The 18,652-nt window shown below is 40.7% G+C and overlaps 3 protein-coding genes across 5 annotated transcripts in view; 1 reads left to right on the plus strand and 2 right to left on the minus strand.

Moving 5' to 3' along the window:
• Positions 1–10: 10 nt before the first annotated feature.
• LOC103386637 (Krueppel-like factor 15) lies at positions 11–6,323 on the minus strand. Its single transcript, XM_017036581.2, has 4 exons — positions 5,832–6,323; positions 4,193–4,526; positions 3,349–4,158; positions 11–2,099 (listed from the first exon to the last, which is right to left on the minus strand). Exons 2-4 carry the CDS (start codon positions 4,456–4,458, stop codon positions 1,931–1,933), a joined length of 1,245 nt encoding a protein of 414 aa, XP_016892070.1. The 5' UTR covers positions 4,459–4,526; positions 5,832–6,323; the 3' UTR covers positions 11–1,930.
• A 1,892-nt stretch (positions 6,324–8,215) lies between these two features.
• nucks1a (nuclear casein kinase and cyclin-dependent kinase substrate 1a) lies at positions 8,216–16,820 on the minus strand. The gene is made up of 8 exons (XM_008321023.3): positions 16,521–16,820; positions 13,120–13,169; positions 12,829–12,919; positions 12,442–12,488; positions 12,203–12,355; positions 11,498–11,647; positions 10,918–11,070; positions 8,216–10,707 (listed from the first exon to the last, which is right to left on the minus strand). Exons 1-8 carry the CDS (start codon positions 16,535–16,537, stop codon positions 10,448–10,450), a joined length of 921 nt encoding a protein of 306 aa, XP_008319245.1. The 5' UTR covers positions 16,538–16,820; the 3' UTR covers positions 8,216–10,447.
• Positions 16,821–16,945: 125 nt separating this feature from the next.
• epha8 (eph receptor A8) overlaps positions 16,946–18,652 on the plus strand; it is an 85,816-nt gene continuing 84,109 nt past the window's right edge. For all 3 annotated transcript variants that reach the window (XM_025059894.1, XM_008321024.3, XM_017036719.2), the window contains exon 1: positions 16,946–17,427. The gene's annotated coding sequence lies outside the window, so the exon portion shown is untranslated. The remainder of the gene's footprint in view (positions 17,428–18,652) is intronic.

The raw sequence follows: 18,652 nt of genomic DNA on the forward strand, positions 1-18,652 counted from the left end.
TTTTTCACATTTGTTATTTATTTTCACTAATAGGAAAATAGTAATTCTGGTATTTAAAAAAAAAAGAAAATAAATATCAAAAATGCCTTTTTGTCCACTAGACGCACGAGCGGGAGAGGCGGAGTGGATGATGATGATGATGATGATGTGAGTCCATGTCTGGATGGAGGTCTGTAGATGCAGCAGCCTGGAGAGGATGGCTCACAAAGACTACACTAGTTGAGACAGATGTCACCGTCTGTCAGTGTGTTGGCATTCACCACAATACTTACAGTATTCAATGAACAGTAACATGTAGCATGTCCTCAATGTTAAGAAACAAAGGCATAGAAATGAGTGCCGTATACGAGAGCTTTGCACCGCTGTATGTGAAAGTGCTATAGTTTTCTTTAATCCAACAACAAAAATGCTTCTTCATCTCATATACATTCACCTCCAGTTTGTTAATAACATCTGTTTGTTGAACTGAGACAATAAACTTGTGTAGGTTTGACTTGTGTAGCCTTTAGTGTGGACGTGTGGTGAAATCCAACAACACAGTGTATCGCAGTGACTGCACCGACCGGAATAACATTTCGGTTCCTTTTTAAAAACCTTTCTGAGACAATTGCAGTGATTTTGAAATCACAATCATCAAGATGAGACTTAGACCTGGAGAAACTCCTAGAACTGGTTTGATCACAGACTCACCAAAAACCAGATAATCTCCAGAAAAGCCAGTAGCTTAATGCAGTGGTTTAAAAAAATATCGGTATATAATGGCTACAAGCTTTAGTACATAACATTTAGTATTATAATACCAATAACAAACTAGATGTCAACAACCTTATTCCACACGTCCCTCATAACCAATATAAGTGTTTGCATTGTTTCTGTTACTGTAGAGCACCATTGCACCATTGAAGCACCCAAATATAGCATAAGACCTGGTTAGCTTTACAGGCCGTAGAGTTCAGCTGCACAATGATTTCGTAAGGTTTACTTACAGCAAACAGCTTATAAACTGTCATGCATCGCAGGTGGCGTTGTTCATGCTCTGACATGTGCTGGGATTCATGGTTTGGCAACCACCCAGCTGAGTTTCAAGATAAAACAAGAGCAGTTACACAGTAACATTATTAACAGTAGGGATCCTCTCAGATTTAGTGACAAAGGCATTCCCAGACATTAGTATGTACACGATCGTATGGTAAGGTAATGGTTGGATTAATGTGAAAAAGGAAGAAAGAAGGAATTGTGAGCTGCATTTAACTGAGAGTGCAGCAACAAGCTTCATGTCACTGAATCAGCATCTCAACATTCACTTCAGGAGATATACTGGTTATATAGTGTTTCAATATGGACCTAAACAGGTTAGTCCTTCTGTGTTGAACTACCATGTATATTGTGTTTATGTCCATTGTATGAATTCAATTCTCTAGAGAATAGATCACTTTTACAATGTATGAATTGTGAGAAACCTTATCCATGTGGGCCATGAAGGCTGAGACTAAAGGCCAAATGCAAAACAGAGAACAGATAGTCTGATCTCTGATTGCAGGCGCTGTCATCACCGTTACGACAGCAAACCTACACTTAGATTAGCTCGGTAACAGACACAAAGACTGCAAAGAGGCCCTTTTCAGTAAACTGTTTCCAGCCTGTTCCTATGTTTTCGTGCGTGTGTTAGGGAAGGCCAGGAAATCCACTTCCAGTTGAGTATTTCCTGAGGTGGTTTATAGCTTAGTTAAGGATGAGCCAGTCCTAATGAACAGGCAAAATGTCAACAGCAAGGAGCAGAAAAAAATAGACACCATGGTGAAAACTGTAGCCAGATTTTTGTCTGTCTAAGTTCTGCTAATGAAAGCACCACAAGTCCTGAGGAAGACCCAGGTCCCACCCTGGTCACAGCAGACAGGATGCAGGGCAGGCATTAGGCCACAAGGCGGCGTCACATGGTGGGTCTGATGATCCTGCTTGGCCTGGAACCACGGTGGACCTTTGTGTGTTTGGATAAGTGGTCACTGCGGGCAAACTTTTTTTCACACACTGAGCACTCGTACGGTTTGATGCCAGAGTGAGAGCGACGGTGACGGGACAGTTCATCAGATCGGGAGAACCTGGGGATGCAACAGAAGATGAGAGGATCACCATTAGGGAGTGGAAGTGAGAAGAGCACTCCTCGGCCAAAAACTGTAAAAACACACACTTCACAGATCTATATGGACGATTGTTAGAACTGTAGTAATCCCTAAGGACAGGGTTGTCAAACTCCAATTTACAGTGGGTCAAAAATAATAACTGTGATGAAGTCTCGGGCCAAAACATTTATTGAAAAATTGACGGCAATTGTTCTTTTCTGACATGTAATGTAGATTTTTTTTCACATGGACTTTTTAAATTTTGCATAAATATTAAATCTGAATCAACCAAAGCTTAATATTATAAACAGAGAAATTAAATTTGAAATAAAACATCAGTGGTATTTGTTTCTTATTGTGTCTCTTTATCTGAAGCCTATCAAGTTCCTTTTTAATGTAAATCTTTTTTTCACAGGCCAACAACAAAGAAAAACAAAATATAACATAGTGCATCCACCTCTAATACTACAAATCCAGACCAACTCTAGTTCACATTTGATATGATTTTGCAGGCCAAATATTGCTGAGTTTGACACGTGTACCTTAAGAATTCTGTATGTGAAAAAAAAATAAATCAATACCAATTCAAATGATGGCTTTGTTAAGTGCAGATAACAAACATCAAGTCATGTGATGAATTAAAAAACTGCACTCACCACATGTTATCTTATTTCACTGTGTGCTCTGAGCTGATGTTTTATATTTCACTGGACTGAGGTAGTGTCTTAAATGTAATACTACCTTCTTAAATCTATGTTATTTAAATTTCAATGACTTCTTTCACACATCAGTTGTAAACAGATTTCTGTCTCAAAAAACAATATAAAATGTCAAATTAACACCATGTGTTTTGAGAGAGTGGGTAACTGTGGTTTTGTATCAAATGATTTTCAATAATACATTGACCTGCAGCATACATTCAAAATGCCAAATTTATAAGTCATGATTGGCTGCAGACAGATATATTAGGTAAAGCAAATTTCCTTTGAATTTTTGAAAGCAATGACAAAGAGCAGATACCAAATAAATATCCAAACGTACATCTTTTTATATGTAGAAACTATTTCAGTTTTTTAGGATTTATTTTTGAACCTCCCATGTACCCAGAGGTAAAACAACTCTTTTTCAGATCACTACGTTTACTAGATCTTCACCTTTGTTCACTGTCAAACTCTGCCTACCAGGGCTTTAATACTAATCCATGCACATTTCCCATAATGCCACACACCTCCAGTCACAGTCAGGCCAGCTGCATGTGTAGGGCTTCTCTCCGGTGTGCCGGCGGAAGTGAGCTTTTAGATGGCTGCTTTTCGTGTACATCTTTCCACATCCTGGGTGGGAGCACTTATGGACCCTCTCTGTGGGTGTTGTTTTGGCTGCCCGGGGGTCCACAGCCTTCAACAAACCACCGCCTTGGGCTCCAACCCCAGTGAGACCCACAATCTCCACAGTATTCATTTTGATGGGCAGAGGTGCGATCTTGACATACTTCTGATCAGCTGATTTTGTGTCTCCACTGCTGAGTGCTATAATGGTGGCGGGTGAGGAGGGCACCTGGGGGGCCAGTAGAGTAAGATTTTGTCCCGAGGCGCCCTGGAGCCCCATGAAAAGATGAGTGAGCCAAATGCCATTCTGGACTCCAGGAGGAGACCTTGCAGGGGGTTGAGGCTGGGTCACAGGGAGAGGCTGGAGCTGGAGAACCAAAGGTGCACCGAGCAGCATGGAGGGAGATGAGGTGGAGGGTGAAGTGGACACTTGAGGAGTGTCAGCGGGGCTTGGGCTGCTCTGTTCATTTGGGGGGGAATTTGGGCTACAAGTGCGGTGAGAGACATCTTTCTCGGGGTTATGATTGTCTGTGAGGGTGGAGACTGGAGGAGCAGAGACACATATGGAGTTGCATGGAAGAGCTGTTTCCTCTTTCGACACCATCAGACTTTCTTTCACTATTTCCATCTTTTCCCTCAAGAACTCCTCTATGTCCTCAAGGGTTGGGGTAAAAGGAGATGAGTGTTGGAAAGAGAACTCTGGAAGCTTAGGCAAGTCAGCAGGATTCTCCTTCCCTGGTCCTACAATCCTGACTTGCAGGATTCTCCTTCCCTGGTCCTACAAAAAGTTTCAAGCACGCTCCTTCAACTTCCTCCTCTTCCTCATCTTCCTCCTCTCCTTGGCTGGAGCTGTGCATGGCTCCTAGGTCCCCTGCCTCCGGACTGTCACAGGAAGCTACGCTAGCTTCCTCGCTGCAGGCTACATCTTCCAAAGCACGGCTAAACAGGCTGTTGCTACCGTGCCTGTACAGTTCACTGTCTAAACCCAGGGTTCTGCTGCTGAGAGACACCATTGATCCAGGGCGGATGCAAAACAGAAGGTTTCAAGAAACCTTGACCCAGAGGAGCAGTCACAAAAAACCTGGAAATATTCAAACGCAATTCATGAATTAGTAAATACAATACATAGTACACACCTTCATTTTGGAGCATTTAAGAACAAGAAATGAAACCAATGAAATATAAATGTTAACTATAAATATACATATATATAATAAACAGAAAACCAGAGAAAATCCAGTCCAGAAAAGTCAATCTTACTATGATCTGTGAAGGGACCGAAGACCAAGAGTTACATAAATAAACTCCACTGAGTTGATGAAGCACCACAGTTAGAGAACACACACACAGAGACCTGTTAAGTCCTCCTTCTTTACCCACTCTAGAAGGCAGTACAGGCGACTATACATTAAAAGTGTGTGTACAGTTATGGATAATAAAGAGTGTGACCTGCTTCCCTCTGTGAGGTTCTGGGAAAATATACAGAGTCTCATTGTCTCTGTAATAATAACATAGAGAAGTCTTCAAAAGCTGTGTGAATGTCAGCAGGTAGCTGTGACCAGTGATGTTTACCATAGCAGGGCTGCCATGTCCCATACACAAAACACACACACACACACACATATGTTTACTTTGTAGCAGAAATACCATCTTAATTGAGTAAAAACACATCATCTTCCATACGAAATTTAAATCAAATTTGTTTGGATATTCAACGTGTATGTTTGGTTAAGTTAACATCAGCTTTATTAACTACTAAAGAGTGGCTGCTTTATTACGGGAGGGAAAAATTGAAAAATGACATTTAATGTTGTCAAAAGAGTACTGTGAACTTTTCTGCAGAACTGTACTCTGTTGCGGGTACTTTTAATAAGTGAGCGGGCAGTGAAAACCGGACCGAGAGGAAATAGGTCGAATCGGCCAAACAAAAACAAGTAATTATGTAACACAGAAAGTGGGCCATTTAACAACGGTCAGACCACTGGAGTTTTTCCAACACCTTCCAGGTTTGACTCCAGTGTGGCAGCAGCCACGGGACTGTATCAACGTCTCCGTTTTATTATGAAACCGCAGTTTGTTGCTGTTGTCACAGCGCAGGCACATGTTGCAGCAGGGCCTTAAACATCACATGGTGGGCAGACCAGGCGCAGCAAAAACATTACGGCCCGCACTGACGCGCCCATTAACGTATAGCGAGAAACAAGTCTCAACGAGGAAGCAATCCGCCTACGTACAGGCGAGATCTGTGTCAACTAGGCGGACACTGGGCAACTAAAGGACCCGCATGCTGAAATTTTTGCCTGCAACGGAATTCGCCAACCAGGGTCATAAACGTTATGTTGTGAGGAAACGAACGAGAGGATCCGGGACATTTTGCTCAACCTACCCTGTGCGGTAGGCTCGCTGGGCAGCAGCAGTGGCGTCGACGTCGTTCTTTATTCTCTCTTCTGTCTTTTCTTCGTCGTGTTATTGTCGTGGCAGGATCACGCGTCCCGTCCTTGCCACGGGTCCATGTTGGCATTCTTTCTCCAGTGGTCACGTGAACACCTCGCTACAAACTCAGAGGCACTGAACCTTTTCCGCGCCTCGGATTGGCTAAAAGCCATGGAGGCTCGCCCTAAAAGGTGTGCTGTGATTGGCAGACTCTCGATAAATTCTGACCGCCATGTGTTTATGGAGGGATCAGTGTTTAGAGCATAAACGGTGACTATTCATACTCCAGGACTCTTTTAATGTAATACCTACTGTATGCGAATGTATGCACTTTTCGACGAAATGATGCAACAATACAGAGTCCGTAAAAACAGTATGACAGGAACAGACCTCAGTTATCAGACAGAGAGAGTTCAGGAAACTAAAATATCTTTACATTTTATTCTCAAATCAAACATTTGCACATGGCAGACGCATACAAACACACACGCTAAAAAAGAACACACACACTTCATGGAGAAAGACCTGGAGACTGTGATCTTTTTTTTCTTCTGCTTCCTCTTCTCTGTCTCCTTTAATCTTTTATTATCATTGTTATTGTTAATGTTTTTGTTATTTAAGTCCTAATAATAATGCATTTTCTTATAGAACACTTTTATATAGTGGTCACAAACAAGAGTAGATTAAGACAGAGCACCAAAAAAAACAAACAAAGAAATATTATAAATAACAAAGCAGTAAATCAGACGATCACACGGCCTCAGACTGATGACCTCTGCTTTGTGTCTTCTGTGATGGGATCTACTCCTACTGTTGTTCAGGAAAATCAGTTTTATCATTACTGTTATCAGGGCTACACAGTAGAAGAAGCAGTTAGTTCTCTTTTCTTACAATCAGACGGGGTTAGGGTGACTGGAAACTCCAAAGTGACCATAGGTTTATATGAATGACTGTCTCTGTGTGTGGTCCAGTGATGGACAAGTGAACTGTCTGCGTGTACCTCGCCCTCTTCTGATGACTACCAGGATGGGCTCCATCCTCCCTGCAATCCTGAAAAGGATCAGGTTTGAGAAGATGAATTAATTATTATTATTAAGGCAAAAATGGAGTTTTGTCACATTGTAAGAACAGAATTCCGATGTAAAGTAAGGACCGCCTGTAGTGGCTCCTGGTTTTTACACAATAAAGGAAACCCCTCTTAGATGTATCACACTAACTGAGACAACCTGTAGTGAGTGTGTGTAGAGGACACACACACACACACATCTACATAGAAATTTGATTTCAGTACCATTAGTTGAAATGTTACACAGGTTCATTTATTTGTGTGTTGAGTTCAAATGAGTTTTGCGAGTCAAACTCTTAGCTACAAACCAAAACATAGAAAAAAATGTGTCAAAATGGTCCCTACACTGCAGCAACCTCCACAGAGAAACAATGAGACTAGTTAATGAACAACCATAGTAAAACTGGAAGGTCAGTTGAATCCCTGTAAAGTATTATTATTATTATCCAGATTACAGGTGAGTCCTATATGTGGAGGTTTTACTGCTTTATTTGCAGTCAGTGGCAACTGGGTGGAAGTGATTTTGCATGAGGAGAAACAGAGCATATGGATGAGGAGACTGCAGCATAATGCAGCACACAAGGAGTGTCAAGACACCAGCGGTTTCTTAGCAACTGTACACAGCAGGATATCACTCCCAAACCTTCTCTACTGTAGAATTAAAAAAAGAAATCCATGGCAGACGGTTGATCCCATGTAAGTTTAGACACACGGGACTAAGAGTTCCACACAATAAGACTGTGGCTGCGCCTTGAACCATACTATAAATGGAATGACTATCCAGGAGACATGTGTCCATCACAGAGCCACACGTGCAGACAGACACCAGCAGATGCTCACACTCACACAGTGAAAGTGTGAAATAAGACCACAGGGAGGAACAGTGAGGCAACACCTTCAAATGTAATCTGTGTAAATGAACATTTTCCCTGCTTTGCCTAGTAAATGACCTTATAAAAAATAGGTTAACAAATGTAAAATAATTTCAAGTTGTCATACTGTGCATTTTCCTCGTTTTTAACTTGTTAATAAAGCCACTTATTTTCCTGTGATATTTAGGAATAGTGTGAAAATGAGTAAATTCACTGCATTAGTTTTAAAATAAGGATTTTAAATTAAAAATGGAATTGAATCCACTCTGCCCTGGGCATATTTCCGCTCACTCTTATGGATATTTTTTGGTATCGTCCTTTCTTACTAAACCGTTCCATGCAGCCCACATATAATGCACAGAGGCCAAGGTCACAAAACAAGTAGTTAAATCCATATAAAAAGTAGGTTGCCTTTATTAGAAGCTGGGAAACCAAAGCATTATCAACATCATCAGTATGAATACTTTGTTTTATGAGACCACAATATTGCCATTGCATTTACCAGCATCATCATTTTTTCCACAACATGCAAAAGAATGAGTTCAGTGTTCCTATTTCCACACCACTGAAAAAAAAGCTTCTCCACACGAGTCTTCTGCAAGAATCACAAATCGTCTTACATGTTTGCATTGTCAGTACATACGAAGGGAGACAGAAAACAAAAAAACTTCCAGAAATATTACAACACACAAAACCATAGAATGGTAGAAAGAGGAGAAATTCACAGCCTTGTGTCTCCTGTGAGATGACTGTGAGTGCCTTCAATCGTGCCCCGAGTGCTGCGATTCACCTGACCGGCTGAACCTACTGCAGAGCACTCAGAGCTTCACATGGGTAAAAACCATTGTCTCCCCCCGCCCTTTGTTTTTATTTTTAAAATCATGCCCAATTGTCTCAAAATCACATTAAGAACTGTGTGCTAACGTACACATAAAAAAGACCCGCAGTAAACTGCTGACAGTTTATAAACAATCACATGTGCTTTTGAACCAGAGACTAGGTTCAAGTGAGTCCAAAGACAAGCAGAACAGCTGATAGTACTACTGCTGTAGTCGTGGGGTCAGTCTTTCTCCTGACTAAAGCCTAGTGGACACTACTTCTCTACACCTGTCTTCCCCCTTTTGAGATCATTTATGGCTTTGGATGTTTACGTTTGGATCACACAATTTCTTGTACATCTTCTATAAACAAGTTTGCAGCTTACGACAAAAAAAACCTTCAGATTACATTCCAATGCCTCTGTGTGAAACCCAAGTAGCTACTGAAAAGTCAATTCAAATTAAGGCATTAATAGACAAATGAATGTCATACACAAAGTGAGCTGCCCAGTAATATTATTAAAACCAGTCCAGCCTCAGTATACTACTAGTCCTCATGTAAAGAAATGTACCAGCTTGGCAAACACACGAATAACCGAGAGTTGGAAAGTACAAATAGGCATGGATAACAACAGTGAGCGTCAAGCCGGGGGAACTGAAATGAGGGAGGAGAGAGAAGAGGGAAGCGTTTCAGCTGTAGTAAACAGGTCAGGGATGGCTTGTCGAAGCACAGAAAACAGAGTGATAGGGTCAACTTTTTCTTTAAAATCAGGATACATTTTATTTCTTTTCTTAAAAAACAAACATTACAAAAAAATCTGAATAGAGAATTAGAACAACAAACCAACAGGAGAAAAAATAACATTCAATTTTACCCTCCTAAAGTTAAGAAAAAAAAGGGGAAACATCTCTCGCAATTCTTAAAAAAGTTATAAGGGTGCCTGGCACAACAGGACCAATGAGAGGAGGCTGCAGCCACAGAGGAGGGGGCGTTGGGGTGAGCTGTGAGAAGAAAGCCAACATACAGCAACGTAAACTGTGTCAGAAAGCCAATTGGTGATGGGGAGCAAGGCCACACCCACTGACAGGAAGTACCCTACAGGCATACATAAAAAACACACACATGGAGTCTGGAAAAGATTTGATAGTGGCAGTCAGACAGTGACCCCCCCTCCCCGCACTGACAGTAAAATACCTCAGACCGTTTGATCAGACACACAGCCTTGATTAAATTGAATCATTTTCAAAGTAATGCACGTTACTGTCCTGCATAGCCACACAGTAGTTCAGGACACGAGTGATATTTGAAGAAAGAGAAGAAAAAAAAAGTCACTGCTGCGTTCACCAAAAGTAAAACTGTACAGGTTTCATAAAGAGACTAAAATAAAAATGGAAGCTGTCCTGTTAAAACACGCTCCTGGTTTAAAAGCACGTGTACCAGTGGAAAAAAGGCGTCGGCCCTACCTGTAGTGGCTTCGCATTTACAGCGCTCTAGTAAAGTTTGCCGAGGACAGATGACAAGAAGCAACAGACCTCTGGAATTGTAAAAAAAAAAAATCCAAAACTGACATTTACACTGCAATAATGAAAAGTCTTGAACTAGCCAGGAGAAGTCAAACGTAAATGTTAATATATATGATGTCAATGTTCATGATGGTTGTGGGTGGGGCTGAATGGGACGCAAAGGAAAAGAACCAAAAGTCCAAACCATTGAGCCAGGACACCGGGGGAGAAAAAAAAAAAACAAAACCAATAAAAAAAGGAGAAAAAGACAGAAGGACACAGAAGATGGGCTTCAAATGTGTACCATCTTCTAATCTTCTCCAGAGGGGACCTCTTCCTCTGAGCCGTCCTCCTCCTCTTCATCTTCTTCTTCTTCCTCTCTTGCTGCAGCCTCCTTCGTTGTTTTGGGGACAGGGGACTCCTCTTTTTTCTTGGTCTCCTCCTCCTCCTCCTCCTCTTCCTCCTGGGGACTTTCAGGCTCCTCCTCCTCCTCCTCTTTGGGCGAGCTCTTCTCCAGGGCCTTGGTACTGGGACGCCCTTTCCCCCTTCCTTTCATTGGGCTGGGTGTCACTATAAGGACAGAAAGACGGTGATTCCCGTTTTCAAAAAAACAAAACAAGTGGCGTTGTAAGACACCAGTGTTTCTTTCTGTAGCTGCTGGAGATTGAACATTGATTGAGCAGTTGATTTTAATCAATTATCCAATGAATACAAAGGATTTTCCATCACAAATTCAGTTCCAGCTGGTTTGTACTGCTGCAGTACGATTGGATGTCTCACCTGTTGCCTTTAGTCTAGGTTTGGGGCTTTTCTTCTCTTTCTTGTCCAGCCGTCCTCGTCTGATCACCTTCTTGCTTTTCTTCTTTGAGTGGCCGTAATCACTGTCATCGTCGTCCTCCACCATGAAATCCTCGTCACTGCCAGACTCATCGGCTGCAGGGAAAACAGAGTCACATCACATCTCTGTCTGCTTATTGTGGCTAAAAATAATCATGATTATTGGATGAAAAGCAGAGGTTTTTGTTTTGTTTTCCAACAAGGTGAACTTTACTGTCTGCCTTAGTGTCAACAATGTTTTAATCTTTCAAGACCATTAGAGTAACATGTACAACGCCGTGTACAACGAGTTAAATGACATCATATTGGCCTGACAAAGTTAAAGTCCATCGTTTCACAGCCAATATTCTTCCATTTGACTTGTTCTTTAAACCAATCATTAACAGTGACACCAACGTGTCAAATGTGCCTGACAGTGTTCTCCTGGGCCAGGACCTAAAATGGCTGCAGCAGAGGTTCTCTGTGGCCAACAGCTGGAGTCATGTCTCAATCTGAGTGGCTGTGAAATGGGAAAAGTACATACGATCCATGTAGGCTTCCTCTTGCCCTTCATGCTCCTCCTCCTCGCTGCCTTCATCACCCAACAGGATCTCTCTCTGTTTGGACACAGCCTTGGAAGCTGCCTGGCGCACTGTACGCTTTCGACTCACTTCCTTTTCGTCATCACTGTCATCTGTTAAAAAAAAAACAACACATTTACTTCTTTAATCGGACTTGGCCTGTTCTGTACAAAATAACAAATACTTGATTGATTAAAACTCCTGATTGACATATGTGGCTATTATTATTTCCTATTGGTAATACTATGCAGATCAAACACAGGTTCATTTATTCACGGTTATGTGGGCAAACACTGCTACTACTATCATGTCCAGCTGACTCCCACTGACCACGGGGAGAAATCAGCTGCACACTCTGTATTCTAGTGTTCCTTAAAACTTGGATGAAGGATAAAACATTAGACTGCACGTCAGTTCTGAACGTCTCAAGAATCCCAAACAAGGAAATCCAGGATCCAGTATTTGAGGTACAGGAACATTCATTCCAAATGGCTGAATATTGGTTGTAGAACATCCTTGGGAAATAAATAATAATAATAATAAAACTGGCTACAAAAAAAAAATGACACCACGTTATACTAATGAAGCCTTGGAAGTTCTTCATGCCATATTGACACCTACAACCAACATTATCGTTGCAGTAAGGAGAAGGAAGAAAGTAAAGTGACCTGCTGCCCGTTTCCTCTTGGGTCCTCTCTTGCTGGGCTTCTCTGGCTTGACCTTTTTTCCTTTTTTCCCCTTTTTTTCTTCATAATCACTTCCTCCGTCTTCGTCTTCCTCCTCTCCAAAATCATTGTCTTCATCATCACTGCCAAAGTCATCTGCAGAATAAAATTGCAGAAGCAGAGTGAGTGTGCTGCTCTATTCTGAACAGAGAAGAGCATTAAGAAAAGCTAAAGTATTTTACCTGCTGAATAGTTTTTGGATTTTGAGAGCTTTTCATCAGAGTCCTCACTGAAGAAATGAAAGAGAGAGAGAATACAAATCATCATTAGGTTTGACACATTCAGGCCAGGTTAAACCTTTAGCTTTAAGATGAACTATAAAATGAACGTCCTGCTTCATTACTAAAACCAAAGGCTAATGTCTTTGTCAGTGCAGTTATTATCATGTCATCGTGTCATCAAATATGTTTGGCATCTACAGTATGACTCTTACTGACAACAATAATCATTTAATTGCTTCTTTGAGGCCACTAATACACTCTGAATAGCCAGTGCTGTGTACTGTGAGTTATTCAGCCAATAACCAGCAGCACCAGAACAGGACAATCCAGGTATAACCAGGAACTAACCTGTCATCCTGTGAATTCTTTGATCGCTTGTGCTTTGGCTCTTGTGGGGCTGCTCGCACCTTCTTGGGCTTATTGTCAGCATACTCCTCATCTAGAGAAAGACAAAAAAACAGTTTCAAACTTTTATTATTATTGTTTGTTTAACTGTGACACCAACGTGGTGTCCAGTGATGGATTATTGAGCAGTATTAGAACACATAACTTCATAACTGGTCTACACACCCTGATCGAGTTAACTGACATAAAAAATGGTGAGAGCAGAACATTTGATCGTTTGGCTGCCATACTTGCCTGCATCATCAGACTCGTTGAATTGCGAGTAGTTTACCACCTTCCTGTTCCTGTGAAGAAGATAAATACATTTAGTTACATTTCCATACATCATCATACATCTCTGTGCTTACATCTGATACCGCCATGTCAAATGACACAGGCTAACAATTACGTTATCTCATTTTCAGTAATTCAGCTGAAGATATATTTACAGTTATGTCTAATTTGTCATAGTGCACACCGGATATCATACATGACAGCAGGCCACAAACACCATGAAGAAACTGCACGACAAGAACAGACTGATGCCAATGTTTGGGTAAAGATTCCGAAGTTTCCACTATTTTCTCATTGCACTGGTATTTTATGCTTTGACCTCTTTATTTTACATTTCAGTATGCAAGTAATGCAGTAACAAGTTTTGTCAGGAAAATGAAATAGCAAACACCTGATTGTTGGAGTATATATATAAATAAATAAATATATATATATATATATAAATTAGATAGTGGCAGCAGACAGAGCAATGGCTGCTGCAGCAGCACGAAGGTGACAAGACCAGGTTAGTTCTCCTCATCTGCCCTGCCTCTGTAGGAGTGGCCTATGTATTTTCTTTGTCTCACCTACTACTTCAAACACTGGATGGCAGAAAATGAAGAGAACACCCCCCCCCCTGTTTTTTTTCTTTTTTATTCATACATCTTCATATTTGCATAAGTTCAGTACAAACTTTTCTTAACACATGGACGTTACCTTTCTCTAATACTAGATGAGATTGGATTAAAAATTACAAATCCCACAAGGAAATTATCATCAGTTATGGAACAGAATACATATGTTATTTAAGGTAAATCACTAAGAATATCAACACAGTCGAAAAGGACGGAGGGTAAAGCCTTTCTGCCTTTGGGGTTCTAAGGCAACGTCAGTGGTGAACCAAATACCTAGAAGAAAAGATAAAAATCATTACAAGCATTGTTTATGCATCTGTTCTTTAATTCACTGCAGGAAGCCACCGCACTAAAGCTAGAATGAACAACTTTCTTTACAAGAACTTTGTCATGTTTATATTACAGTGGGTTTACGATTGATTTCTAACAACTGAATGGTAATGACTGTTTTTACAAGGCTAAGATAAGATAAAAGGGTTGTAACAGTATTTGATCAGTGAATAGATGAAGACACCAATGCCAATCTCTAGCACATACCTGTTCACTGGCCCCTCTTTAGTGATGTAAATCTTCTTGTCTTTGAGGTCTTGTCTTTGTGTAGAAGGCAGTCGCACGTTTACTTGATTTGGAATTATGTCTGTCGACTTTTTGTGAGGCCTCATTACCATTGGGATTCTTTGGAAGTCTCAGTTCACCAGGTCTAGAGCTTCTTATCAGGCCTGCAGGTTACACTACCCCCTCTCACAGGGACAACCGTGGCCAGTCTACTGTTAACACCCACAGCTGTGATTGGTTGGTGGTTGAAACCATGAAAAAATATGGTGCCTCAAAGTGAGTGATTACTGAGACCCATTGTTCAATAAACTCAATAAAGTGATACAATAGATAGAACTTTATTATCCATTGTATCAATTTATTTATTATGCTCCTAAAGGTTCATTTGATCATTAATGCTAGCTGAAGACAGAGGTCTGTATGTTATACTTTAAGTTCCTTTTATGCCATGGAAACCTTGCTTCCTGTCCATGTGGTTTTACCATTCAACCTCTGGACAGGAGGTTCATATTATATATTATCATTCCCACTTGATATTTTTGATTTGATTTTAGGTTAAGTTCATTTTTGGACATTACAAATACTATGTTGGTAAACATCGTCTTTTGGGGATGTTGTCAAATGACTTGACAAAAAATGTATTGGTAAAACATCATAATGCTTTAATTTATATTTTCATTTAGATAGCCTAATGTTAATTCAGAAATGTATCTCACTAAATATACAGTAAAGTTGACAGAACTGTGAGGTCTTAACAGAAGTCAACATACAGGCATCTGCTATCATGCTTTTTAAAATATTTTTTTCTAATAATTGAATTGATGAGTGAAATTTTGTTTAACTATTAAAATATAAACGGAGTTGGCCTAATCTGCTGGTTATTTCATATGCGTCTATTATCCCACATGTAGCAGTTAATGGTGTTACCAACCCATAGTAAGCACTTGCTTTACCCCTGGAGTCGAATTTCTCCACAGAGGCCATCATGTTTGATCGCCATGTTTTTTTTACGAGTCCACTACAGACAAAAACTTTGACTATTTGGATGATAACAGATGGGTGGCATGTGCTCGAGCAGCTGCTGGGACAAAAACAATGACACGTATAAAATCATACACCAACAAAAGAAAAAAAACTAAAACAAAAAATGTATCGAATATGGAAATGCATTTTAAGTGTATTTTAAACATGCAAAAATATAGCAGAATATTTGTGTAAATTGTGGTGTTTGTTTTAATTTATGTAAAAGGGATGTTTTTCCCACCAGAAACTGCACTGCGCTTTCGACAATATTTCCAAAATACCAATCCTCCTACAATAGCTAAAGACGGCGTGTAGAAAATCGCTTACAGTCAATTGTATTTACAAACATCACGACGCAGATGGTTAAATTCGAAATGCTCATTTGGTTTAGTTTTTTTAAAATTATTATTGTGGATTAAAAAGACAAGGCGCTTCCTGTGTTACAATGGATACGGAGTTTGTGTAGTACTCCGCCTTCCTTTACCACCAGCATGCAGTGCTAATTTACTGCCACTGATCCATGTGTAGCCCGTTTTTCCTTGCCCGTATCTTTTGTTGGCCGATTAAAAAAAGAAGAAAAAAAAATCACAATAACATTGTGTTCACAATCCTGCGTATTGTAATGGAAACTTCGGTACTCTGTGCCCAGTCTGCGCGGCTAACCGATCAAACCCAGAGGCCGAACACAAGCTCGTCCAGCAGTTTCCTCTTTGGTGTGGAGCTCCTAGCATTTACGAGCTCCCTCTGGATGAATGGGTAGCCATATTCTCATTCTCAGTCAGAGGGAAAATATTAACAGGCCTGGTTGAACTGAGCTGCAACACGCAGCTGGTTAATGCAAGCCAACCGATTTTCTGCTTGGCCTACATAGCAGCCAACAATGCACATCATGGATGCATTTAAAAGCGTGATAGACCAGACACGGCGGCGGGCTGCGTATACTTCGACAAGACATGGCGATCAGTCCCTGCTGCTGGTATCCATGTTAGAAGGACACGGTGCACACAGCAGAGCAGAGACACCTACGCATACGTTCACATTATTTTTTCATGAAATACACACATTGCCTATTCAGAAAATCGAATGAAATGTGCACGGTAACTGCGACGCCTGGCAACACGCTGCTGATGTTAACGCGCGTGGAGCATAGGACAGATTTGGCCCACTTACCTCACTGGCCTTGACATTTTGCTGGAATACTGTAGAGGTTAAGGATGGGGGAAGGAAAAAAAAGCACCGGGGAAAAGAAATACAGATTCCCGCTCTGCAAATCACCAAGCGTAGCGAACCTGGCGCACAACTCCGCTGTCCAAGCGAGTGCGTAAAAATAAAAAGACGAAAGAGGCTTCTCCCCCAAACGCAAATGTTCCTATGTGTTTATATATTTTTCTAGATATTTTTTTAACCTACGGTTACACAAAATGGTGAATAAAACAAACTGAAACTGCAGCCTTCGTGCAACCAAACCATGGATTTGAGGGGTGGGTCCTTACCAGTAGCTCCGCCCTCACTAGGCTCTGAGAGGAGCAGCCTGGTACCATTCTATCCCCATTAGTGGGTTTGAACGACACGTGTTATTCTGATTGGAAGATTCACACGTCCGTTAGAAAGACTAGGCCACAGTCGCCCGCCTCTGACAACTAGCTTGGTTGAGTTAGCACTGTTAAGAAAACAAGAGGGCCCAAGGTTGGATACAAATATTTAATTTGGTGAGGGTCAAAAACGACCACATCGCAATTTTTTCATACTTGTGCAGTGTGTTGAACATAGCACCTACAGAAGAGAGATCCTGTTTATTTTAGAAATTTAAAAAATGGCGACTGTTTAGTACCAGAGATTTGCTCTGTACCGACTCACCTGGCTAGTACTGCAGTAAGAGATCAACTGCAATCCATTGCATTTGTGGCCACCGTGCAGCTAAAAACAAAATTATTCATGCTCGTGTAGTGTTTAGGTAATAATTTTTATTTTCAAGTCTCAAAACTTCAGTGTGACCCTTGGCCCCTGTTAAATAAAGAACATTGTCATAAAAATCCAGAACCAGAAGGCTGACATGGTTTTCACCTTCGGTTTTTAGGTAAGTAGTTTTGTTTGTACGTATTTCCTGTGGTTTACCTGTATTTTTCTTTTCTTTTTTTTCAAACAGGAGCAAAGTCTCTCGTGATATACAACTCACTAAACCTACAATATATCATGCTATGACGTCAACTAGTCAAGTTGACTTAGACTAGTTGTGGTGGATGTAATTGATATTTTCAGCCATTCAAACAAACAGCAGTAGAAGGGAATGGTTTGAAATAATCTGTAGTCACTGAAAACAAAGAAAAAAGTGTATCATTCGCAGCAGCCAACTCTGCTGTTGTCACAGTTTTAGTCACAGTTCTTGGTTTTAGATCCTGAACACAAGCACAACAACGCTGGCTGGGCAAACGCTCGTTAGGTGTCTCCCTATTTAGCTTACATTCACCAGTCAAGGCTGGCTTGTGCTAACAGCTAATTAATGTGAAAATGGTGGAAACAACAGAGTGAGTTGAGTTCATTGGCGTTGGCAAGTTTGTTCTTCTATTCATTATCATGGTTTCAATTGTATTTAGTTTGTTCAGCACACATGTATTTGTAGCTAATGGTTTGGTATGAATACACGTACTGTACCTTCACAGCTCTAATGTGTATTGTTACTATATTTACTAATGTTGTAAGTTTAAATCCTTTTAAATCCTATTAACCTGCCACTGCGTCAAGTACATTGTGTTGTTTAATAACTTGTTTATTAAAACATTGGAAAGTGACACTTGGTTTAGCTGAAACCAGGAGACAGAGACAGAGAGGATAACATTATTTTCTGTTTATTTTGTATTGATATATTTTCTGATACGACAATGGTGTCAGTTTGAAGTCGCGTTGTTTGTTTAGCCTTGTGTTAATAAGCATTTTCCTGCTACTTCCACCTCACTGTGGTTTGGGTTAAGCTCACACACACTGCCTGTCAACCAATTACCCACAGAGCCGTGTCGACTATTTAACAGAGCCTTGCAGTTCACTGCATATGTATTTAAAGCCAACCCAAAGAAGTACTGGTGACAGCACTTGATTGGCAAGTACACAAATGAAAATTCTCCTACATGTATTAGTTTGTAAACAATGGTATCTGGACTTCCTAGCATCAAATATAAATGTCCCATCCATCCACTCCCCAGGACCTCTCTGCCTTAGGGCTTACAGGCTTACATTACATTAGTAATGAAGGCTCCGGAGGAATATGTTGGTTCCTCCTCAGCTGCAGGAATCATCTTTCCATATTC

The sequence above is a fragment of the Cynoglossus semilaevis genome, chromosome 11, assembly GCF_000523025.1.
Source record: "Cynoglossus semilaevis isolate Cse_v1.0 chromosome 11, Cse_v1.0, whole genome shotgun sequence".
Classification (NCBI taxonomy): Eukaryota; Metazoa; Chordata; class Actinopteri; order Pleuronectiformes; family Cynoglossidae; genus Cynoglossus; species Cynoglossus semilaevis.